Source organism: Saccostrea cucullata, unplaced genomic scaffold (genome assembly GCF_032062105.1).
Source record: "Saccostrea cucullata isolate Sc308-1 unplaced genomic scaffold, CSIRO_AGI_Scuc_v1 ctg941, whole genome shotgun sequence".
NCBI lineage: Eukaryota > Metazoa > Mollusca > Bivalvia > Ostreida > Ostreidae > Saccostrea > Saccostrea cuccullata.
In genome coordinates, this window is record NW_026941324.1 from 40,116 (window position 1) to 67,150 (window position 27,035).

General features: G+C 34.2%; 1 protein-coding gene across 1 annotated transcript in view; it reads right to left on the reverse strand.

Moving 5' to 3' along the window:
* LOC134257631 (protein draper-like) overlaps positions 1-20,548 on the reverse strand; it is a gene marked incomplete at its 3' end in the record, with an annotated part of 59,499 nt that extends 38,951 nt beyond the window's left edge. Inside the window, exons 1-2 of the mRNA XM_062740223.1 lie at positions 20,443-20,548; positions 1,576-1,662 (exon numbers count right to left, since the gene is read on the reverse strand). Coding sequence (XP_062596207.1) covers positions 1,576-1,651 — 76 coding nt within the window. The remainder of the gene's footprint in view (positions 1-1,575; positions 1,663-20,442) is intronic.
* Between the last annotated feature and the right edge of the window lie 6,487 nt (positions 20,549-27,035).

Below are 27,035 nucleotides of genomic sequence, written 5' to 3' on the forward strand. Positions count from 1 at the left end.
TTGTTTTTGAAAATCCTGTAATTTAAACATTTAGGTGAATTTTCTATGTTCATATGCCAGTCTTGTAAGAATTGATTTAACAACGTTTCTTTCGCAATAGATTTTAACCAAGTAATACTACTGAAATTTTGATTCATCCACACATAAGACAGACCACAGGAATTAAGATATCTCTTATACATTTCAACCATGGGTGCATAATTGATCCGTCAGAAAATTGTTTATAAAGAAAGCAATACATTATGTATGTCAGCTTACTCTCATGTGACATCAAAAGTTTAGCCCAGTAAGTAATCATTCGTACCTTTATACGTATTATTAAAGGATATTGCCCATTTTCCCCATACACCATACAATTTGGGGTACTCGACTTAACATGCAAAACAAATTTCAAAAATTTCAAGTGTACCTTTTCTAAAATATCTAGATGTTTTCATAGCCCCAAACTTCACACCCGTACAACAGAATCGGGCTTATAACTTTGTCAAAAAGATCTATTTGACAATCTACTGGCAAGTTAAAATACCTTATCTTTCTAAGTACTCCATACATTGCTTTTGAAGCTTGTTTAGTTAAGTGTGTTTCGGTACTTTTGAAAAACCCACTACGGGACATGATAACACCTAGGTATTTAAATTCGTTTACAATTTCAATTGGTGCTTCTCTGTACAAAAAAAAATTGGGGGGGAATCCTTCCCCTAGAAAAAAATTACTATCTTAGTCTTGTCTGTATTTACTTGAAGTTTCCAGTGGTCACAATAATCAGAAAAAATATTCAACGCTCTTTGTAAGTCATCAGGGTTATCAGCTAGTAAAACTGTGTCGTCAGCATAGAAAAGTATAAATAATTTAAACATAATCTGCATTTTATTTTCTATTTTCTCACTTAAGCTCTTAATCCCATCAATATTATTCTGCAGTAAATAATTTTTTAAATCAATGATATACAAATTAAAAGGAAATGGGGATAAATTTTCCCCCTGCCTTACCCCAAGATTACACATGAAAAACTCTGAGGTGTTTTGGTCAATACATATCATCGATTTTATACCACTATACATATTTTTGATAAATCTTAGATATTTACCATCTATCCCACTTTTCAACACTTTGGACCACAAACCAGAACGCCATACCGTATCAAAGGCTTGCTTAAAATCAATATATGCACAATAAAGTTTTTTCTTACTAAACATGACAAATTTACACAAAAAATCTAATATTAATATATTATCTATTGTACCATATCCTTTTCTAAGGCCAGTTTGAGCTTCAGTAATCAATTCGAATTCATCAGCAAAAGTATTCAAACGCTCACATAAAATGCTGGTAAAAACTTTTCCTAAGCAGCTTAGTAATGTTATCGGTCTATAGTTTTCAGGAAGAGTTGGGTCACCCTTGTAGCGTATCAGAAACCCTTGGCTAGCGAAGATGATAAATGAAGAGTGCCTACAGAATTTTTCAAATCTGAGAAACAATTTCCTTAAAATTAATATTGATAACTTGATAAATTAAGGTGTATTGGGACATCTTTTTTTAACTCAACCAAAAAAAAAAACATATGTAGGTACTTACCACTGGGTGATGCGAAGGGAAGTGCCACTAGCATTAGAAACAAGGTGATCCTACCAATTCCATCGACAGTCATCATTAAAACCAAATCTGAAGCACAATCGTGTTAAAAGAAATATGTTAATGGGGAGATATAGTCAATACAATATTTCTTAAACTGCTGTGGATCATTAAAAATTTTAAATATAGATGTAATCGGAACTTTATACGAAATTACTGTACAATGTTATATCATTAGTGAAGGACAAAAGTTCGAACGATTGTTTTCAATTGATTTCTAGTTTTCTAGTTTCTATTTCTTTATTTCATATTTTATTGCTTGTGGACAGGACCAGAGGACCCCTCTTTCGTGAAATATTCCCCGGGTCCAAGGGTGTTTTTTAACTATCTTCTTTTCTTCTTTTTTCTAACACATTTAACGTCATCCAACAAGACGCCAACGGGCCTAATAGGTCATCTGAGTATCATGTAACAACTTTCTAACAATTGAATTTGGTTCGTATTTTAAACAAGATGCCATGAAATTCACAATCTTGAAAGAGGCACCATTGTTTATCAAACTATACACTAAACATGCTTGCTTTGGTTAATCAAACCTAGAGGTAGATCAGAGTAACAAAGAGAAAATGCATTCCCACTTTATAACTAGTTGTGCACCACACCCTACAGGAATCACTGACCCTGAGACCACATATTTCCAGATTCTGGAAATTTTATCATAAATTTTATATCATCATAAATGGTTGATTAATACCAAAAAGCAGTTTTCCAGACATTAATATTTATTTTCAGACAATGTAACAACCCCATCCCACCCCCACCCCCCGAGGTACCCCTGACTCTGGGGACCTGAAATTGACCATTTTGGAACAGATGCCTTTCTTTATCATAAATATGCACTAAAATCATTAACAAAGTACCCAGCAGCAAAGGAAAAAGAATTTCAAAGAATTCATGCATTTTCACTATGTAATCATAAGAGCCCTGTTTTAACACCAGAACCCTTGGTCCAGGGGCAAACCATAGCTATATAGGTAGCTCATCTGCTTAATATCTAAGAGCAGTGAAGATGATTTTTAAAGAATTAATGTATTTTCACTATATAAGCAATAGAGCCCCGCCCTAACACCGGAACCCTCAACCGCGGGGTCATGAAATTCACAATTTTGGAAGAGACATTCTTGCTCATCATATGTATTTAGTTGGTTGGTTTGTTTAATACCAGGAGCAGAGAAGATTTTCGAAGAATTTATGTAAATTAACTATATAATTAATAGAGCCCTGCCTTCGCACCAGAGCCCCTGACCATGGGGCCATAAAATTAACAATGTTGGAAGAGGCACCCTTATTCAACATAACTATGTACTTGGTTATTATTTAATACCCAGGAGCAGAGAAGAAGAGAGGATTTTTTTTAAGAATTAATGTATTTTCACGATATAATCTATATAGCCCTGCCCTAGCAAAAGAACCCGGTCCATGGGGTCATGAATTTCACGGTATTGGTAGAGGACTCAGTGCTGATTACAATCACGCCAACAATTTGACTGCTAGATGTCCAGGAGTAAAGAAGAAAATTTTTAAAGATTGCATTAATTTTAGTGGTTTTTGTCCCACCCCTCAGGACCCAGGGAGGCGGGGACCATGAATTTCACAAAATTTGTTCCCCTTCACCCAAAGATACTTTATGCCAAAATTGGTTAAAATTGGTTGAGTGGTTGCAGAGAAGGAGCTGAAAATGTTCGAATGTTAACACACTACGCATGACTAACGGCGACGGGCGAAAACGGATAGCAATAGGTCACTACTCAGGTGACCTAAAAATAGGGTAATAAACATTTCATTAAGTTTTTTTTCGCTATATTATAAATAAACTTTTTAATGGCGTAATGCTAGGCCTATTGTTTTTATAAAAATTGAAAAAAAAGTGGAATAGCCACTTGGAGGAGAGGGATATTTCACCTTAAAGTGACAAAATGTATACCATATATGGATGGTTGCAGAAAGGTGTGATTCTGAACATCACAGCAAGTTTACAACTTGAACTTCTTAATATTTTAGGAAAATATCCTAATCATTTACAGCCAAAGTTGGCCGAAAATATACCAGTCAAAACAATCATTTTAAACAGGGATAAGGAAAGTGAGCACAGTGGGGATCAAGTTCAAGGCCGGTCTAACGACGAAAAGTGACCCCCGTAGAATATTGACCGGGGGTCATTTTTGTACGTTTTTTGTAGAAATCATGGCCTTGAGTCGTTTTTCTCCGTGTGCATTGTAGAAAAATGACCCCGTACAATAATGATCCCTTGTCATTTTTTGAAGCAGAAACATCCCATTTCGTTTTGGTAGGAATATTCTTGTTAGTCGAATGCGATATGAAGTGTACATTTCTGAAAGCTTTTAAGCTTAAATAACAAAATCAAAGCTATACTATGCCTAGCATAAGTAATTCTATAAATACAAACAGTTTTAACCCCATCAAAGGAAAACAATACCTTTTAGAACATAATCTATTTATTCAGCCAATCAAATGCTTCCATTTCTCGCCAAGAATTGATTCTTCATGGTGAAGAATTCTTCTATTTCTGAAATATTTAACGGTGTATGATTGGTTCACTGGACAATTATATGGGCGTGTCTTTATTGGTTTTTGTTCAGCACACAAAAAGAAACTATTCAAAACCCGCAAGCTGTTTGCATTGATATTTAAACTTTCAAGGCCTTGCTACACTTTTTTTTTAATTTCTGCTGTAATCTTTTGTCGCCTTTCTAAATATTATTTTTCACATTTCGGTACATACAGAAAATACAACCATCTTCATGTATATCAGAGACGAACCTTGTCTTTGAAGACAGATTTAAGGTACTCCGATCCTCAGGTTCTGAAAATCAGGCATTGACTAATTGAAAATATTCACAAAAATGTCTCTGAATTTTCTAAGTAACACGTTTTTACCCACAATAATTCGTCAAACTTCATCTTTCAAGTAAATCATATTATATAGAGAAAATTAGTAAATCTCAAATATATTTTCAGGAATTGCGAATAAAAACACCTGCTATGCAATTTCTAATTCAAAGAAGAAAGTACGGTATGAACAAAAATCCGCCCAGTCCCAAATTCTAATTAAATTGTTCTTGAAACATGTATCACACCCTCGCGTTAGATGCATGTGCTTGTCGGTATTGCCACTAGGGTGGACTATTAGTAAATGAAGATAAAACCGCTTTACGATTTGCAGACCTTTATCACTCGTCGGGTCGGAGTTTTCAATCTGCAGAGTTTGTACTTCAGTTTGCAACTCTGAAATGGTGTTCTTGTCTTTGGCGGTATTGTCATTTGTTGTTTCATATGAAAGTGTTTGTCTCGTCGGAAGTTGACCAAAATTTTCTTCTTGGTTAATAATCACATTTACTGCATCGGCATACATTATTGCCATCTCTTTCACTTTGATGCTAACTGTTGAAATGGTAGAACTCGCTTGGCTGTGAGAGGGGGTCGTACCCGGTTATCTGCACCACTTATCACACCCTTGCGTTAGATGCATGTGCTTGTCGGTATTGCCACTAGGGTGGACTATTAGTAAATGAAGATAAAGCCGCTTTACGATTTGCAGACCTTTATCACTCGTCGGGTCGGACAATATCAGGGACAAGCACGTCCCGATTCCAACTCTTAGAATGTTTACAAAAATTTGTATTTATAGCCATGGCTGATAATTGACAAGTTTTAGTAACATATGGCATGAGTTAATTTGATATACAAATAGAGTTGAAGATTATATGATTTTAAATAAACAATAATTAAGTCACACAAAGCACAGTCCATCTGGTCATATCACTCATGGCTAATTAAGATAATTAAATATTACAAAATAGATAATTCTGACAGATTGAAGCAACTCATTGACAGCTCAATAAATTAAAAACAGATGTGAGAATTTTAAATTGAAATAATACAAAATTAAGAAATTGTCAAAATGTCCAGTGGTACAATTTCATCTGTGACACATGTCTAGGGTGACCACCTCCTAAGTCATTTTAATTTTTTTTATTATCTCAAACCATTTCTCCAAGAGAGCTCTTTAAATATAGGTAGTTTTTGTAAGAAAATAACGCAATGACGTTATGACGTCAACTTGACGTTATCGGATTTTGAACGTTTTAATCCCGATACAGCGTAAAAGAATAAATTTTGAACTGAAAAAACTATAGCTTACTCTTCTGTTTCCTTTGTGAGCTATTCTTAAAATGTGGAGAGAGTTTAAATTTCGCTGAATTTAAAAATTATTTGTCTTTACTGGAAATTTTGTTGGTCATTGATTTTGTTAGTTTTTCCGAGAAAACGATTCATCAAAAAAGTCAATGGAACAAAATTTTTAGCTTGAAGTCCATTATTCCAATTTTTTTAACACGATTAAATCTTAAAATTCTGAATATACGATATATCTTTCTTTTATTCAATTTGTGTGTGTGTGTGTGTAGACAGTGTAAGTTTGTAAATAGAAAATAAATACGAGGACATACATTATACATGTATGAATTAACTGCATACGATATTGTTCGTGCATTATTATAATGGTTCTTATGATAAAGACGGCTATCATAATTTTAAATTTGTTGATGCCATGTATATAAATTAACAAAACACAATTTTCAGTTTCGGCTTTTACTTTTTGAGAATACATATGCATACGTGAACATATTTTTTTTCCAACTTTGATTACAAACAAAAAAAAAAGAACATCATGATATGCAAAAACATTCAAAGGAGCTACAATGTCTTTTTTGGTAGCAATTCGCATTGAAAATTTCCCTTCTGACAAGTCGCTTGAAATCATTAATCCACCCTTACGGTAGGATTTTCAGCATTATTGAATCATGGTTAGTAACACCCCCAACCTCCCCCTTTTCTTGGATCACGTGAGGAACATTCTTTAATTGCAGACTGATCTGCCATCATGTTTACTAAATGCAAATATATCTAACCTTGGTATTTTTAACGACTTGCGTTCAATGTTTATTTCAGATCTTTGTTATGCTCCGAAATTCTGATAGTCGCTGTACACCTTGTGACTATCAGAATTTCGGAGCGAAAAAGAAATCTGATTTTAACCAGATTGCTCTTCGTGGCAAATGGTGGCGTCTTCATATGAGTGAAAAATTCGCGAGAGGTAAAACATCGATATAATATTAATATTTATGTTCCATTGACATAATAATGCTTTAAAATTAAAATGCAGGATAAAGATTTTTTCGGATATATACAGGCACGTAAATGTAGCAACGGGGGGGGGGGGGGGCACTTTTATTTCCCAACATTACTTTTACTATTGAAAATGTTTATTGAAAAGCTGGTCGGCCCAAAGTTTTTACTATGTTAAATTGATGTAAGGGAAATGTAGTATTGTATGCAAAAAATTGTACTGAAAGAACTCGGCACCTGAAAAAAAATTGGCATCTACCCCCCACCCCCCCAGGAAAAAGGATTTTCGAGTTTTGGCAATGCTTTTTTTTTTGGCTTGTCAATTTTTCCAGGTGAGTAAAAAAAATTCTCTAGCTGCAACCCCCCCCCCCCCCCGTTTTCAAAAACGATGCTACGTGTCTTTTTGTATATTTCTGATTAGAAACATAACTTCACACGAACAAGTTGTCATTTTAAATTGATTGAGAATGTAAAGTCGAACTAAATTTTAAAGCTAAATTTGGCGTATCTGAGCTTAAAAAAAATTACGAGATTAAGTGTAGATTAAGATGATATATGCTATCTACGTTCAAATTTTTTTTTTTTTCAAGAATTTGAACTTAAATACCCCCAAGTTTCTGTGGGTTAAATTGACTTTTAAACTGTGTCTGATATTTTTTATCCAAGCCGGAAATAAATAAATAGGTTATTGTTTTAAATCTGTGATACTGAGTATCTATGAAACGCAATTGATTTAAAAATGTGTTATTTATAGGAATTCCGATATTTATATAAGGTAACAAAACAAATAGAAATATCTGTTTAATTTTATTTAGTCTGCATGCCGTTTATGGCTTGAAAGCAAGGATTTTCGTGATTAAACGAATATACAAATACTTTGTGAACATTGCAACTTTTTTGCACAACACTCGTTTACAAGGAATCCGTATACTTGAAAATATACCTTAACAAGATGATGATGAAAACTTACAAATGGATACGGATTAATGAGAACAAAGTTTGTTAAACGTTTATTTTTTTTTAATAACAAAGGGAACTGTATGTCTAAAATGTGTTACAGCTCTTCCCCAGACACAAAAACATTGGATGAAAATTGGGACTGATCAGGAGTGACAATTGCGGTATATCTATAAGGGCCGCCGCACTGAGTATTTTTTCTTTGCAATATGCCCCCCCCCCCCGTATTTTTTACAATAACTGTTTCAACGATACCCCCTCACCCAAATTGCCCCCCCCCCCAAGGTTTTGTGTTTGACTTTTCATTTTAACTTATACATGTATATGTCGCTCCCAACTCCGTCGTCTATTGACGTTTCAGGTTCCCTGACAGATAATTAATGACAGTCTTATTTAGTTTATATCCAGTAATCTTTATTTAATAAAAATGATACCATGTGAAGTATATGCCTTTTTGTTAATTCATCTTGGAATATAAACATCTCTAAAAATATAGACTGGTGCATTCAAAAGTTTATCTAGAGGCGCAATAAGCAACAAGCAACAAATATAGAGCGTGAAATTAAAAATTAATATACTTTAATTTCTTTTATTTACTTCAATCATTTTACAATGCAAAGTGTATAAAGATTCTCCTGTCATTGCAAAGCACCATAAAACACTTCTAATTTCATACCATGTCAATAAACATTGGTATCTATGTTTAACTTAAAACGAACATCTATATAGGTAACTTTAAAATGCTATTACGAGGTAAAAATTTCGCCTTTTTATTAGACCTTTCTGAGAACTTCAAAGAACCTTGAAGCACATTGAGAGATATATAATGAAAATTGTTGCATGAAAAAATTTAATTTTCAAGCTTCGTTTTGAGACTTTTTGAATTAAATTATAAATCAAAGAGTTGTCCTTCCTGGCTGAGGATCGGAGTCCCTTAAGTCACAATTTTCATCATATTTTTATTTGACACTAAACGGCGATGCCCACTCCTGTTGCCTAGGGTATCGTCATCCTAACCCAATTATTATTATTTTTTTAATGTAGATATTAAGATTCTTGTTATATACAAGTATATTCTTTAACTCAGTGGGTTTAATATGTTTACCATACCATTTCGACCCCTGTAAATCAAGCTATTTCATATAATCCCGTGTTATCCTGAATATGTTGGAGTCCATTCTGAAACCGCGTGTGTTCGATATTGATTGCGTGCTCGATATGTACAACGAGCGGTCAAGTTGAACATTATATATGACACAGTCGTGGGAGGAGTTTATTTTTAAGGGTCCTCCACACCATGTGACTTGTGACGTATATAGAGAAAAAATACTTTTACTTCCGGTTTTACTTAGATTTTACATCGGCGAATTGCCTGGAAAACGCTTGTAAGAGTCTTCGAAAGAGAACGTACATGTAGGCTCATAACAATGAACACATGGCATGGTCACGGAGTGACCAAGAAAACGATTTCCGTTTTTTCTATAAAAGACAGACAAATGACTGGGTTTATGTTACATAATAATTCGCAAACAACGAATGCCGGTATTATTTTATCACCCCTACTAATGTGTTCGGAACCTTTTATTTTTCGGTGTTCTACAAATTATAAAACCCGATGAGTTCAGAGTAGCTCTAGCAGTGGTTCTGGCGAGTGTTCGCGAGACTACAGCGAGATAGGGTAAATTATTCACGGAAATGTGGCTAGGAAGTGACTAGCACGTGGAGACATGGTAAACAGAAAAGTTATGTTGCGTTTTAGTTTTTACCACCCTATAATAGTATAGTATCATTCTGTAGAAGTGTACTTCAATTGATCTCTCTTGAATTCATTCAAATTTAAATTATAAGTATTTTCTATGACACAATTTTCTGCTTTCATGAATTAATTTTTTTTTTGACAAATGTTTTTGCATGGGAACCGGGACTATATTTTTGGCGTCAGATTAGCAAATAAGGCACCAATGTGACTTTAACTGACCAATCAGCTGAATGAGAATTGCATCATGGGTTACTACGAATACTACAGGAATTTTACGCTAGGTAAATTCCTTTATTGTACTATCGGTGAATACAATTGTCAGGTTGATTCTCTGGCCAAAACACGTGACCACGAGTATATTTATGTTAGAAATGTTTTGTCCATTTAAATGCATACGAGAAGCTGCTCGTTTTCCTTACCCTTGAAGTGCTAGTGTTCTGAAATTGACACTAACTACATATCACTTTATTAAACATATTTTTTTTTCTAGTTAACAACAAATTAACAAGAGGCCCATGGGCCACATCGCTCACCTGAGAAGCTTTGACCATTCTGTTCTTTACCAGATTTCACCCTTGTTATACATAATGCATCCCCACCCTACCCCACTGATCATAATTTAGACATTTTGAAATCTAAACTACCCCATGATCCTTCCATGGGCACATATGTTTCAGCTTTTTTGGCCCAGTGGTTCCTGAGAAGAAGATTTTCAAAGATTTTTCCTATATATTTCTATGTAAAACTTTGATTCCCTATAATGGCCCCGCCCTTCCCTCGGGGGTCATGATTTGAACAATTTAGAATCTACACTATACCAGGATGCTTCCACATACGTTTCAACTTTTCTGGCCCAGTGGTTCTTGAGAAGAAGATTTTCAAAGATTTTTCCTATATATTTCTATATAAAACTTTGATTCCCCATTGTGGCCCCGCCCTTCCCCCGGGTGTCATTATTTGAACAATTTAGAATCTACATTATACCAGGATGCTTCCACATAAGTTTCAGCTTTTCTGGCCCAGTGGTTCTTGAGAAAAAGATTTTTAAAGATTTTTCCTATATATTTCTATGTAAAACTTTGATACCCCATTGTGGCCCCGCCCTTCCCCTGGGGGTCATGATTTGAACAATTTAGAATCTACACTATACCAGGATGCTTCCACATAAGTTTCAGCTTTTCTGGCCCAGTGGTTCTTGAGAAGAAGATTTTTAAAGATTTTTCCTATATATTTCTATATAAAACTTTGATTCCCCATTGTGGCCCCACCCATCCCCCAGGGGTCATTATTTGAACAATTTAGAATCTACATTATACCAGGATGCTTCCACATAAGTTTCAGCTTTTCTGGCCCAGTGGTTCTTGAGAAGAAGATTTTTAAAGATTTTTCCTATATATTTCTATGTAAAACTTTGATTCCCTATAATGGCCCCGCCCTTCCCCCGGGGGTCATGATTTGAACAATTTAGAATTTACACTATACCAGGATGCTTCCATATAAGTTTCAGCTTTTCTGGCCCAGTGGTTCTTGAGAAGAAGATTTTCAAAGATTTTTCCTATATATTTCTATATAAAACTTTGATTCCCCATTGTGGCCCCGCCCTTCCCCTGGGGGTCATGATTTGAACAATTTAGAATCTACACTACCCCAGGATGCTTCCACATAAGTTTCAGCTTTACTGGCCCAGTGGTTCTTGAGAAGAAGATTTTTTAATGACCCCACCCTATTTTTGTCTTTTCTTGATTATCTCCCCTTGCGAGGGGATATGTCCCTTCATTTTAACAATTTAAATTCCCCTTTACCCAAGGATGCTTTGTACCAAGTTTGGTCAAAATTGGCCCAGTGGTTCTTGAGAAGAAGTCGAAAATGTGAAAAGTTTACAGACGGACAGACAGACGGACAGACGGACAGACGGACGGACGACGGACAAAATGTGATCAGAAAAGCTCACTTGAGCCTTCGGCTCAGGTGAGCTAAAAACGCCCGTGACTTTTTCCATAGTTTCTAATCATTCTAATTATGCATTTTGTTCATAAAAACATTTTTTTTAATTTTGCACTCCACTAGCATGATCATAGATTGACCTGAACCACGTGTTCGAAGTGAAATATAAACATACATTTGGCGTAAACGTATTCAATCAACAAATGGTCAGTTGCTCGTGGTTAGATCCTCTGTGCGCATTAATAAGAATAGCCATATAAGGCAAACAAAGGTTTGTCAGTGTAGATGATATTACACATTTTTTTACCGGCGTATCGGTCGCTAGTGAGCTCTAATTTTTGCCGTAAACTATGATAAGATATATTTTTATTTACCCCCCCCCCACCCCCCGCCCTTTAGTCACCCTTTTCTGTTGAAAATCATGAAAGTGTCTATCTGGAAACACATTTATCACAGGATTTGTTTTTAAAACAATAAAACGGACTATAGCAATTTCCTGTTTACTGCCAATTTTATTTATAAAACCGGTTCTACCCTATAACCTTTGAATAGGTAAACCTAAACCACGTGTCTTGAATTTAAATCACAATAACAATAGTAGGGGTGTTTATAATTTCAGGCTAATGCGCTGATCAACCCACTGACATCGTCAACAGAGTCTGTGTTGGAAATTGATATTTTTGAACACTAATTTGTGCGTTTCAATAATACATCATCTCATTGAGTTTATAAATATTAATAGTGTGCGTTTCTAGTTATCCTCTTTTACGTCTGTCTAGTTCAGTAGCCAGTACAATCGCATCATCTCGGGTCTTTCCGTCAGAGGTCGGAAAAACAACCTCGAATGTATTAACATCACCGGATGTTAAAAATTTATACATTTCCTGTTTATTCAAATATAGGATAGACGGAGTTAGAAGTCCCTTCTATGGTATATTTTAGGTAATATCATTACATTGAATAAAGTTAAACTCCATATTCCACAGATAAAAGGTCTGCATGCATTTATTTCCAAGATCGTGAAAAAGGAGGGTTGTCATGGCGGCTACCATATACATTCGAGGTCGTTTTTCCGCTAGTCGGAAAGGCCCGAGAAGTTGCGATTGTAGCCAGTAACTATTGCGGAGACTTGTCAAAGTTTTTGAGTCCCGGGCAACAGGAAAGATAACTCCAAAAAGGAACTTTGATACCAATGATTTTGAAAATATTTTTTTCTGCATCAGTGCATTTAATTTTAATTCAATTTTTTGGTGTAATCTAATTCATTGATGTTTCTTCCATACAAAATAAGTCTTCCTTGATTTTTCTCTAGATGTATTTGAGAGAAAAAGAGTTTTATTTATTTTTTATAAATTATATCAATTTCTCTAAAAAAATATGTTGATCGATAAAATTAGATTTTTATGGCTATTCTGTGAGCATAAAAATATACGATAGGGTAAGACAAAATTTTTGGTCCTACAAATGAAAACTCCTTGGGAAAAATTTTTTGAAACTTTTGAAATCATTATTTTAAAAATCCCATATAAATTACATTTTTATCCTTGGTCAGTTTTTAAAGGTTGATATGCTGTTAAAAGTAATGCTCAATAATATGAGAACATAAGCTGTATGTGTGTGGAGGACCCTTAATCCATTCATTTAATTGGCTGAGGTTATGTTCTTAGTCAGTAAGTAAAAACACTATGAGAGTCGTCAGTTTACATATTATATTTATGCCACCGAAGTTTCTGGGATAGAGTATTTACTTTCCAGTACGTTTGTCCGCAAAAACTTTAACCTTGTCCATACCTTTTGACTGGATGGGACTAGTAACGGCTTTCATATTTCATTATCATAAATGTATTTTTTGTGACAAGACCTTTCTTTGAGAAAAACAAATTTTGACCTTTTGACCTTGACCTTGGAGTTTGACACACTTTTACACAAAATTTCCAAACTTTTACTTTGGCCTTAACTTTTGGACGGCCATATGCTAGGACCTTAGATATCGAAGTAATAATGACATGATGGAGTAAGAGTTCAGTTGTATTTGCAAAGTTACAATGTCATGTAGCTTGTGTAGCATCTTCGCTAGCCAAGGGTTTCTGATACGCTACTCTCCTCATAAACCCTTGGCCTACGGTGTTCATAAAAATCGGGATTTTTTTCCAGAGTTCTGATTGGATTTCAGTACACACCTGTCGACCAATCATCAATTGTTTTTTGTAAATGACGATATTTGAGTTCGGGATACTTCTTGACTCTTTAATCTCGGAATTGAAAAACGCAAGCAAACAACGATCCGTAAGATAACATGCAATTCTATAAATAGCTATGGTGTCATCCAATATCTTCTAAATATGTGATTAAGAATTTATATTGAAGCTTCCGATTTGTACTATAAATAATAAATAAACATTACTCAATTATTGCTTCTAAATTATTCTTGAAAAAAATTTAATTTAATTTTTTTTTAAACATGCGTCTTTATGATCAGAAACCCTTGGCTAGCGAAGATGCATGTGTAGTGTCTAAGAAAATCTCAGAAGAAAAAGGATGTTACAGCAACCATTTGTCAGGTGTCTGTGGGCTAAAAAGTGTTGAAAAAGGAAGTTTATTGAATTTATAGATGTCTGTGAACTATTATTCACTCAGATGTAATTTTTTGCCCGTTTTGATTTTTTTTTTATCAATATAAGAACGCTCTCGATATGTATGGTATTTCCCGTATATACAGTATAGTATCTTATATGAGGTAGTTAAAAAAATATGTATTTTAAAGCAGAGTGCATGTAAGTTTAAATGTAAGAGCTAAGGGGATTGAATTTATATATTTATTACGTTGCTTTTCTTGCTTCTATGCTGTTTTTGATTTTTAAAAATTTTCAAACACATAAGAATTCAAATGCTTAAAAGTGCTTATTTCGGGGGCCTCCCAACAAGTTTATGGTTATCAGATACATATGCCATTTTCGGAATAAAACCTTTAAATGATAAAAAAAAACGCCCCAAAATAAAATTTATGCTCCTTAATGAATTAATATCCATTGTGATTCTGCAAGCCAAAAACATCTATACCAGATACATTGATTAATGATTTTGATGCTAAACTATAAAGATATTTGATAAGATATGAAATCAAATACAGTATAATTATGTTGAAAAGGAGTAAAATACATAAGAAAAAAAAAATCCCCCTCCTTACATTTGAAAGAATAAAAAATATCAGGAGACACAGATATAAGGTTTTGATGTATAAAAAAGTAGGAGGTCAAATTTCTATGGAAGTCTTTTTTCAACGTGTGTGGAGTTACAACGCAAAATGTAATAACAACGCGAAATGTAATAAACCTGGATTATTACATTTTGCGTTATTACATTTTGCGTCGAGATCAACGCAAAATGTAATAACACAAAATGTAAAAGCAAGATTTTTAGATTATTACATTTTGCGTTTTTACATTTTGCGTTATTTTATTTTTGCACTGAAAACAACGCAAAATGTAATAAAACAATTTGTAATAAAATAAAATAAAAATATTTTCTGATTGCATTTTACACAAGGGAAACACGCTTTACAAAATATTTAGAACTAAAACAATGAGACCAACGTTACGGCTTATACGAATATAAATAAACATCTAAATGCATCTTTTTTTTCTAAGTCTGACTTTAGAATATTTATTGAACACACTGTACTTAATTATAAAGCATTAATCTAACTTTAATTGGCATATCTTTGATAAACCAGTCTTATTAAATCCAACCAATAACACATTTTAACCCTCTGGCTGCGGGAAGGACATATATGTCCTTTTACCGCTGGCTGCGAGAGGGACATATATGTCCCTGGCGACGTCATAAAGTTTGTGACGTCCTTTCACTTTCTTAATTGAAATTTATATATTAAAATAATTAAATTTGACTGCAGTTTTTGCAGCAATAAAAGCTTAAGAATTTCGAAACAAATACCTATTAATGAAAGTTAAAAGTTACAAAAAAATATTTCATTATAATTCATGCATTTTTATGCATTGATTTGCAAGTTTGAAATGCGCAAACAAAACACTGTAAAGATAAGTAGACTAAGAAAACTAGTAAATTTTACTGTCCATATAATCACAACCTTAAAAGTAGTTTTACTAGGTACATGTATTGGGAAAATCTACTAGTAAGATAACATTAGTGAATCTAGAATTTATAAGCAACTTTCACTAGGCCGGTATCTAATTATAACTATCAATACGACCCTAGCTCCGCAACTCACTTTCTTATCTGAAAGCTTTCAATTCACGACAAAGGATTTACGATGTTCACTAATTAAATTCACTAGGTTTTTCTTTTAGTGAACACCTTTTCTCAATTCAGTTCTAACATAAATATCGGTTATACATAACATGTATCTGTAAGCATAAATTAAGGAAAATAGTCAATTTTGTTCAGGGAAATTAAATTTGATAAAAAATGTTATAAAAAAAATTCAAAAGAGTACTGAATGAAAATACTAAGAATTCCTTCCGTCCTTTTGGGGGTAAAAGCACATTACAGTGTATAATTTAGAAATATTTGAAAAAAAATTACAATATTCAATTTTTATTCATTTACACATTTTTTCCAAGATTTAAAAAAGATTGCTTCTAAAAACTATCTTGATTTTTAGTTTAAATAGGAAACTGATTTTCATCTGCCTTTGGGTCAATTTTGAAGTAGCTATACAGGACATGCGAATCTCAATCACACTCTAGCAAACCAATTTCTCGATCGACCTAGGACTCTGTTAAACCCAACTTTTATCGAAAAATCCCAGTCAAATCTTCGAATAATTAATAGATAATCTGTACCTGATCAATTTAAAAGCTTTACAGACTTCTTGGAATTAAGAGGAAACAAGTCACATTGCAGAGCCGAGCAGGTTCTATTTTCGCAACATGACCCCCAGACTCAATTCAAGTAGCGTTTCTCCATTGCAATGACTCCATGCGATACCCCTCGGCATGTCCAAACGCACAAGTCTATTAGATTTTATTTATAGATTTTATTCTACATTTCTATTTCGTCTAGCTAAAAAAAATCTTAAATATCGAATTCGAAGTTAGCATCGTACTCTATATGCGTTCGTTTTAGAAGATCCCGAAAAGGGATACATTCCCCCCTGTTTTTTCTGAGTATATATTGTATTTGTATATATATATTGTATTCTTCCTGTCTATTTGGCTGTAGGTTGCCCCCCCCCCCTTATTCTTTGTTTTCGTAAAGTCATTGTACATTTCAAGATATTGACATTTTTTTTGCTAACTTGTCAGATTTAAAACCCCTCATTTTATCGTATTGAAAACTTCTGAAGTTATTGCTATATCACTAATACAACCACACAAAGTTTTTGTGCATTGTCAATATCAAGCTTTCAAAATTTACGTACCCCCCCCCCCCCCAAACCTTAACAGCAATTCTACTATAAAAATTAATTTAGCTCCAATTTATATACCGGTAGTCAATGTTTCATTGTAAAAATAATTGAATATAGACCTGACAACTATGTAAAAGAAGTAAATTTTGGAACCCCCCCCCTCGTTGCCAGTGAAGCGATTAATTTTAATGATATTTCAGATGTACTAATCCACTTAAAAAAATGAAACACTGCACCAAGGTGCAATCAGGTGATATGATATGTAAATACGACCCCGGGGTTGGGATGCCGGGGGGGGGGGGGATTTAATCGGTATATGGTTATAGTTCGCCCACCTGTGTCCTTAATATGGACGTTTATTATTTGTTTTTTCCAATATAAGATGAACCCTGAACACACGATTTGAACATCGTGTAAACAAACATGCAAGATCTTGTGATATATTCTGTAACATCAATATCAGGCGCGGATCCAGAAATTTTTTCCAGGGTGGTCTACCTCAGTCAAAAAAAATAATCCAATCCCAGAAATTTCTTGACAAGCAAAAAAAAAAAACGTAAACTCGCCCAAACGTCAAAAACCTATTTCGTGGGGGTGGGAGGGGGTGGGGGGAGTGGTGACTTCTATTACCCCAAATCTTTCACTTATCATACCCATTTTACACCTATTCGCGTTTACCAGGGGGGTCTGCGTTTTCCAAGGGGGGTCCATGGTAACTATTTTCTTGTTTTAGTATATACATTTTTTAACCTGGTAAATTCAAGGGGGGGGGGGGTCCTGACCCCCCCCCCCCCCCCTCTAGATCCGCGCATGAATATGCTTCAGGGAACTGTATTCAGCATGCAGCAACAACAGGATTTAATACATGTATAAGTTTTAAACTGGATCTTTACCCAATGCATATTTTTTTTCTGTTATGCCTGCTTGAAATTATCGAATAAACGTGATCAACACGTTTATTAGATTTCATGTTAGAAACAATACGATATTTTGCAGGAAGAATAAAATGTGCTTGTCAATGAATTCTCTTTACAAGACACTATGAATAGCAGCTTTTTTTCTATACGTTTTTTTTAAATACGTTCCAATTTATTATATACCCCCTTGTAACTGGCTAAATATATTAAAATAATCCTTCAGAGACCAATGGTATAATATTAATCCAATAAACAAAGCATTAAAACAAAGGACTTTTTAACGCGCAAGAAAAATAACGTCATGTTTCTGCGTACTACGTCATCAGTTTCAGAGAGTGGTGATATGGATTCAGAAAACCACAGTGTGGTGATCCGGAAAGTCGGATCACGACGTTACGTGATTGCATGAATTCAACAGTAAAATCGAGTGATACACGTTAGGTATATAATAAAATGATAAACATACGAAGTAAACACCCCACTCCTCCTCACTTGACACACACATACACTTCTAATTTGTTAACCAATGTAAACATACCGAACATACATATCAAGAGCTTTTAATGGACCTATGGTCAATCTTTGTATAAATAAAAAACTTCTTCATAGCTTTGTTGATATATAGCATACATATGAATTAATTCCCCTGTACACATTCCTGTAAAAGACGCGCACTTAGCGTTAACCCGAAATAGAGAAAAGCCCGCAAAATAACGTCAAAAAAAATTGTGACGTCGTTTTAATCTCGCAGTGACGTTATAATTTCTGTACACTGACGTCGCAGCCAGAGGGTTACCAAAGATTGACCATAGGTCCATTAAAAGCTCTTGATATGTATGTTCGGAATGTTTACATTGGTTAACAAATTAGAAGTGTATGTGTGTGTCAAGCGAGGAGGAGTGGGGTGTTTACTTCGTATGTTTATCATTTTATTATATACCTAACGTGTATCACTCGATTTTACTGTTGAATTCATGCAATCACGTAACGTCGTGATCCGACTTTCCGGATCACCACACTGTGGTTTTCTGAATCCATATCACCACTCTCTGAAACTGATGACGTAGTACGCAGAAACATGACGTTATTTTTCTTGCGCGTTAAAAAGTCCTTTGTTTTAATGCTTTGTTTATTGGATTAATATTATACCATTGGTCTCTGAAGGATTATTTTAATATATTTAGCCAGTTACAAGGGGGTATATAATAAATTTATCATTATAACAGTAACTTGATCCGAAGAGCCGTATCACGTCTCGTTGACAGGCGCGGATCATCAGATCAAACTCGACGCTTCGCGTCTCGTTAGATCTGATGATCCGCGCCTGTCAACTCGATGTGATACGACCCTTCAGATCAAGTTACTGTTATAATAATATATATGTATCATAATTGTCAATAAACCCCCTTCCTGCTGTATATTTACACCTGCCAGTAAAAATGATTTTTTTTAGATTCATTGCATGTGTCTATAAAAAGCACACTCGTCAGTACCCCCCCCCCCCTCCCCAAACAACCCCGCCCACACACACACACGTTACTAATTTGCAACACCTATGCTTTGAATACATGTATTACCTATGTAGTTAATTAAATTCAATAAATTATAAAATTCATTAATTGCAAGAAATCTCAATCTGCCTGACCAAAAAGTGTGTTATTGCATTTTGCGTTCTTGCATTTTTCTAAATCTCGACGCAAAATGTAACAACGCAAAATGTAATAATCAAAAAATCCTGTTATTACATTTTGCGTTGATCTCGACGCAAAGTGAAATAATGCAAAATGTAATATTTACATCCACTGAATATTTTCTTCTTTATTTCTTAAGAAAACCGATTGCGTTCATCCCTGCATAAACTACATTAGGCATATCACCTGTACAGATTTCTTGATCAGTGGCCGTTCCATCAATGAAACGTACAAAGACGTTCGCATCATTAACACAATAATTAATATTTTTGATCCTACTTAAAATGATAATTTAAACATATATAAATATAAACAATAAAATGTCTTTCTTTGTTTGTTGTTACTGGAATGAACGGTCGCAGCTATTGCAGAAAAAATTTACATAACCCGCTTACGCGGGTTATGTATTTTTTCTGCAACAGCTGCTTCCGTTCATTCCAGTAACAAAACAAAGAAAGCATTTTATTGTTTAAATAATCCTCAAAAGTGTGATTTACATTTTGCGTCATTACATTCTGCGTCGAAATGAACGCAGAATGTAGGCTAATAACGCAAAATGTAATAATCTAGGTTTATTACATTTTGCGTTGTTATTACATTTCGCGTTGTAACACTTGTTAGTGGAGTCGTAGAATTACCTCAATACTGGTCTGGAATGTTTTTCTACGATCGACCCTAGGTCTATACTCTATACTTGTCGTAGAATATTGACCTTAGGTCATTTTTCTATGTAAAAAAAATGACCCCCTGGCCAATATTCTACGGGGGTCATTTTTCGTCGTTACATTACACCGCCATTAGAAACACTAACGTTAGATCACAGGAGTTCGCGTACCTATCAATTTGACCGAAATTTTCAGTAAATAAAAAAAAAATACGTAATACCTAGGCCTATAATAATAACATTATAGGTATTACGTATCTTTTTATTTACTGAAAATTTCGGTCAAATTGATAGGTACGCGAACTCCTGTAGTTAGATCTACAGAAGATAACGTTACTCACCGTTAGAATTAATTCATTCTGTTGCGTAACAGTAAAAAAAATAGACTGAAACTGCGAAGATAAAGGGCTTTGGCATCAGACACATACCCTCATTTTTGTCGTCTGTGTCTGTTATTTTTTCAAGCGTTGTTCAATAGACACGAAAGAGCTGAAACGTCAAGGGCGATAACTTTTAAAGTAAAGAGCTTATCATAAACCAAAACAAAAACAAAAAAGGCCTTTGAAAATGTTCTATAAAGTAAAATTCATGTTTCGGAAAAGGTGGGGACACTAATATATTTGACGTCTATTATTTTAAGAAATTCAGCCTTCAAGTATGGATCACACAGTTTCTTACAAAATACCTTTTTAATAATAACATTCGTTTCATTTTTATTCCGGAATTTTATTATTTACAATAGAATTCTAAAATTTACGTTGCGTGGACGACTTCTGGTAGGCCTTCACCCGCCGTCTTGGGTCGAACTTGTGAAGAAAAAACGTCAAATTTCTGTATTTTAAAGTACACATTAGTGTACAGGTAAGTTGTTTTGAAACACTATTGGGTTATATCAATCTCATGCCCCGTGAAACTTGAGCTCAAACTGGGTTTTCTAAGATAATCTCGCGGCAAAGTCTATTTCTTTGTTGATGTCAATATGGTGCACTATACAAAAGTTGTGAATATTTCGGGTATTTTTTTTGTAAAGCTATGTCTTTTTCAATCTTACAATTTATACGTCATATATCGTTTATCAAGTGAAAAATAATATTTCGTCTTAGGAATTAGGTCGGGTACTAAACCGAATCAATGAGACTAAAAAACGAATTCTTCCTAGATCAACACCCCACAGGCTTTATCAAGTTGGGCACAATTCCTTTTATTAGTAATGGTTACGCTAAAAGAAAATTGTTCCTCTTTTCAGTAATATAAAACACATTGCTGTATACAGGAATTTTTACTCGCTTACCCTCTACTTTTTTTTTCATCTTTGGTGTTTCGCTTTGAATGATGAACTACAAGAATATTTTCACTTCCTCAAAATATTTTTATAGTCTATTAAGTGTATGTATGCTTTAAAACTACAATATCTATCACTGCAAAAAGCTGAAAAAGAGTGATGAAATATTTCTACGATTAAATAGAATATTTCTACAGAAGTCTTCTGTGTTAAAATTGCACTTGAAGATTGAATACATTCAGCAGTCAGGGGCATAACTTAAACAAGTTATTTTCAAAAATAACTCAAATGAGTTATTTTTTTGTCTCAATGAGTTACTTCTCTTTGCTATGACCTACTTTTTCCCAACCTTAATAACTCAAACACATTATTTTTCCAAAATAGCTTCAATAAATAAATAACTTATTTAAGTTATTTTGTGTCATTCCTCTCTAACTTCACACCCCGTGCACCAAAGGATTTTGCTCGTGCACCAAGACGAAAACAAATGTTTGACTAAATATAAACCTTGCTTAATGCAGAAAAAGTGTTCAAAGTCTTGGGAAAAGTGGGAATTTTTTTTATTTAATGATTAAAATTGGACATATACACCATATGGATAAAACCACAAAATAAGGAGTAAAATGCTGTTTATCTCCACCTCACCAATTCTCCATTGCAGTCGGTGCACTCCATCTAGTATTACATAACGGAATCCCAAAATGCAATGCAAATTGGCAGGAAACATGAAATTTCCAAGAAATCAATATCCAAGTAGGATATAAAAATAACTTATTTAAGTTATTTTTCAAAAAAAAATTTGTGTGTGTGAAATAATGTAAAATAACTCATTTGAGTTATTTTTGAAAATAACTTGTTTGAGTTATGCCCCTGACTGTTCAGCACTTGGTAACTTGTATGATATTATTCGTTAAAATTTAATTTTACATAATTTCTTTTGAGGACATCGTAAAAATAATTTTTAATACCACTGCTTCTTTTTTGGATGAAAACAATTAATTGAAATATTAATAATTTAAAGAATACTCATTCAAAGATGGCTTTAGAAGGAATGCCCTTTCAATATAAGTCAATACTTTTTAGGTCACCTGAGTAAACTCAGGTGACCTATTGCTATCCGTTGTTGTCCGTCGTCGTACGTCGTCCGTCGTGCGTTAACATTTAAACATTTCCAGCTTCTTCTCTGCAACCACTCATTCAGTTTCAACCAAATTTGGCACAAAGCATCTATGGGTGAAGGGGAACAAAAATTGTGAATTTCATGGTCCCTGCCCCCCTGGGGCCTGAGGGGTGGGGCAAAAACCACTAAAATTAATGAAATCTTTAAAAATCTTTTCTTTACTCCTGGACATCAAGCAGTCAAACTGTTTGCATGATTGTAATCAGCATTGAGTCCTCTACCAAAATTGTGAAATTCATGGCCCCAGGGTCAGGGGTTCTAGTGCTAGGGCGGGGCTAAATAAGTATATAGTGAAAATGCCTTATTTCTTTGAAAATCTTCTTCTCTGCTCCTGAGTATTAAATAAACCAGCTAAGTACATAGTTATGATGAGCAAGAGTGCCTATACCAAAATTGTGAATTTTATGGCCCCAGGGTCAGGGGTTCTGGTGTTGGGGCGGGGCCCTATATTGATTATATAGTGAAAATGCATTATTTCTTTGAAAATCTTCTTCTCTGTTCCTGGGTATTAAATAAACCAACTAAGTACATAGTTATGATGAGCAAGAGGGCCTCTACCAAAATTTTGAATTTTATGGCCCCAGGATCAGGGGTTCTGGTGTTAGGGTGGGGCCCTATATTGATTATATAGCGAAAATGCATTATTTCTATGAAAATCTTCTTCTCTGTTCCTGGGTATTAAATAAACCAACTAAGTACATAGTTATGATGAGCAAGAGGGCCTTTACCAAAATTGTGAATTTTATGGCCCCAGGGTCAGGGGTTCTGGTTTTAGGGTGGGGCCCTCTATTGATTATATAGTGAAAATGCATGTCTTCTTTGAAAATCTTGTTCTCTGCTCCTGGGTATTAAATAAACCAACTAAGTATATAGTTATGATAAGCAAGAGTGCTTCTATCAAAATTGTGAATTTTATGGCCCCAGGGTCAGAGGTTCTGGTGTTAGGGCGGGGCCCTTTATTGATTATATAGTGAAAATGCATGTATTTCTTTGAAAATCTTCTTCTCTGCTTCTGGGTATTAAATAAACCAACTAAGTACATAGTTATGATGAGCAAGAGTGCCTCTACAAAAATTGTGAATTTTATGGCCCCAGGGTCAGGGGTTCTGGTTTTAGGGTGGGGCCCTATTGATTATATAGTGAAAATGCATGTATTCTATGAAAATCTTCTTCTCTGCTTCTGGGTATTAAATAAACGAACTAAGCACATAGTTATGATGAGGTAGAGTGTCTCTTCCGAAATTCAGAATTTTATGGCCCCAGGATCAGTATTATGGTGTTAGGGCGGGGCTTTTTTGATTATATAGTGAAAATACATTAATTCTTTGAATATCTTTTCCTTTGCTCCTTTGGGTTATATGCCAGTGATCCAAGTATATGTATTTCTGATGAAGAAAGGTGCATCTAGCAAAATGGTTATTTTTTTATGCCCCCCCCCCCCCTGGGGGGTTACATAGTCTGAAATTAAATTTATGCTTTGAAATCTGCTATTTGGCATTAATCAACCATTTTATGATAAAATTTGCAAAATTTTGACATATGTGGCCCCAGGGTCAGTGGTTCTTTTGGGGTGAGATACAAAACTGGTTATAAAGTGGAAGTGCATTTTCTCTTTGTTTATACTCCGATCAATCTCTGGGTATTAAGTAAATAGAGTAAGCATGCTAAGTTTATAATTATGATAAGCAATAGTGCCTCTTTCAAAATTGTGAATTTCATGGCCTCTGGTTTAAAACACGAACCAAAGTTAATTGTTTGAAAGTTGTTACACAATACTCAGGTGACCTATAAGGCCCGTGGGCCTCTTGTTATACTTTTTATGTCATTTTTCAACAGAAATTTTAAAGTACATGTCATACTTGTGGATTACTGCTGCACATGAGTTTAAATTCCTAAACATGTCCAAAAGATGTTACCTCCAGGAAACCAAGCTATTACATTTTCTGTTTTTGAATTAATAATAATGTACATCCATTGGAAGAACACACATAGTACAAATAAATCTCATCTTACTCTTGTGTATAGCACTAAAGGATTACAAAAATTTGTTAGCGAGGATGGAATATTAAAGTGTAAACTCATCACATTGTATTTTTCAGGCACTTTTTATTTTATAAACAGATTTAGGTCATGTTATTTTTAAAAAATGAATAAATGTTTTTCAATACTATAAAGAGGATCAATTCCATTTTAGCGTAACAGTTACTGGTAAAGGACCTGTGCCTGAAATGTGTATATCTAAAATTACCTAAAAATGTTTGTATGCAGAATGCGTGTTAAATTTCATTTGTGATATATTGCATATTGTTTAATGTTAAACCTTTAGAAATTTGTTTCTATACAAATTTATATGAAAAAAGTCTATCAATTCTAATGTTTTGCTCAGCAGGCATAAAAAATCAATGTTTGACCGCTGAGTGAAATGTTAGACCTGTCCATGAGATGTTGGACCACTTGCATCACACAATGGGCGGAGCTTAATCTCATTTGTATTCATTTAAGTTCAACAGTGACGGGTCTGAGGTTGACATCACTGAAGACAGTACAAGATATATGTGTGCCAAAAGAGTACTGTATACAGGGTTATTTTTGCCCCGTGTTATTTTCGCCCTTTTACATTGGGAAACAAGTTTGCCCCGTTTTAAATTCGCCCAGAAAGATTTTTGTTTAAGATATTATACTGTTTACATTGAATTCGTCCCATTTTAAATTTGCCCACTTCCGACGAGGGCGAAAGGGGCAAAAATTTCCCCGTATACAGTATCAAATTATTAAAATAAAAGGTATAACAAAACATTTATTGACTGTGTTCTTGGGCAAAATGCATTTTGTTGACCCTTGAACCAAACTTTTTACCTTCGGCCTAATGGCCTCAGGCAGATAGTTTGGTTCTGGACCAACAAAACGCATGTTGGCATAACAGAGATCGAACTCCGTCATTAAATATATATTTATACATTCTGATCCAGAGGCATAAGAAAGATATGACAAAGCCACCATTAACAGGTGAATTTGAAGGTACCTGAGTATTGATCAGCAGGGAATTTGGTATTGCCATTTATTGTGATATATGAAATATTGATTAGGCCATTCCAAGTTTTTTCTTTGTTTAGTGTCCGCGTGCACCTTGGTTTTTGACACCCCATATAAGAAAAAACACACAATGTGAGGAGTCCAGAAATTGATTAATTTAGTCGAAATTTTTTGATTTTGTCAATTTCTCCAAATAATTCTGTGCAGTAAGTTATATTGGGTGTATTTTAAGCATTTAATGCCTTGTTTTTGCTTAAGAATAGATATTTCTTCTATTAAAGCTGTTTAGTTAGATCAAATCACTTGAAGGGCGTCATTTTTATGACTTTTAAGCCTGTGTTTTATATTTTGGCTTGTGTGTTTTTTGCGAATAGGTAGGTAGGTTTTTGAAAGATGGGTGGACGCTAAACAGAGAAAAAACTTGGAATGGCCTTAAAGAAAAATCAAAAAAAAAAAATTCAAGGCTGCATTCAACATCGATCCCTATATGCAAATTACATTCCTTCTGTTTTGTACACAATTAACTAGTTTGTCAAAAATGAACAAACAAAATTACTTCACTAAATCCCTTCCAACTGCATTGTGTGGAGATAAAAATTGATAATGTTACTACCTGGAAAAAAAAACCTTGACTAGCCTCTGAAAGAGATGGTAAATTTACTTACAGAAAAAAGTGAGAAATTTGATCTCAGCCGATCAGAGAGGAGGGAGTTATCTATTCAAGTTAGAAAACAAAAAGATGAATTATATGTTAACTTTACTGAGAAAATTATAATATAATATTTATATCATTATCATCATGATTATGTCATGATTTCACTATTAATTCACTATTCAATATCATTATACATTTATTGACTGAGTTCAAGGGCAACATGCGTTTTGTTGGACCCAAGAACCAAACTGTTTGCCTGAGGCCATTAGGCCGAGGGCAGACAGTTTGGTGCGAGGGTCGACAAAATGCATTTTGCCCAAGAACACAGTCAATAAATGTTTTGTTATACCTTTCATTTTAATTTTTTTTTTACATAAATGTATTTTGTACTGTCTGTCGTGATGTAAGATCAGGTCCGTCACTTCTGAACACCAATGAATGAAAATGAGATTAAGCTCCGCCCATTCTCTGACATTAATGGTCCAACATCTCATCGAGCGGTTCAACATCTCACTCTGACTCAGCAGTCTAACATCAATTTTTTTTATGCCCGCTTAGCAAAACATTAAAAATGTTAGAATTTTTCCTGTATAGATTTGTAGAGAAACACATTTTTAAAGGAATAACTATAAATTTTATTTTCTGAATAAGTAATTAAAAGTACTTTATTTTCAAACGAGCATAATAATTATAATGATATTGATAAATAATAAAAAAAAAGAACATAATTTTTTTTTTTTTATTAAAAAAGTGTACAGTTTTAAACTAATGTTGTGAACATGTA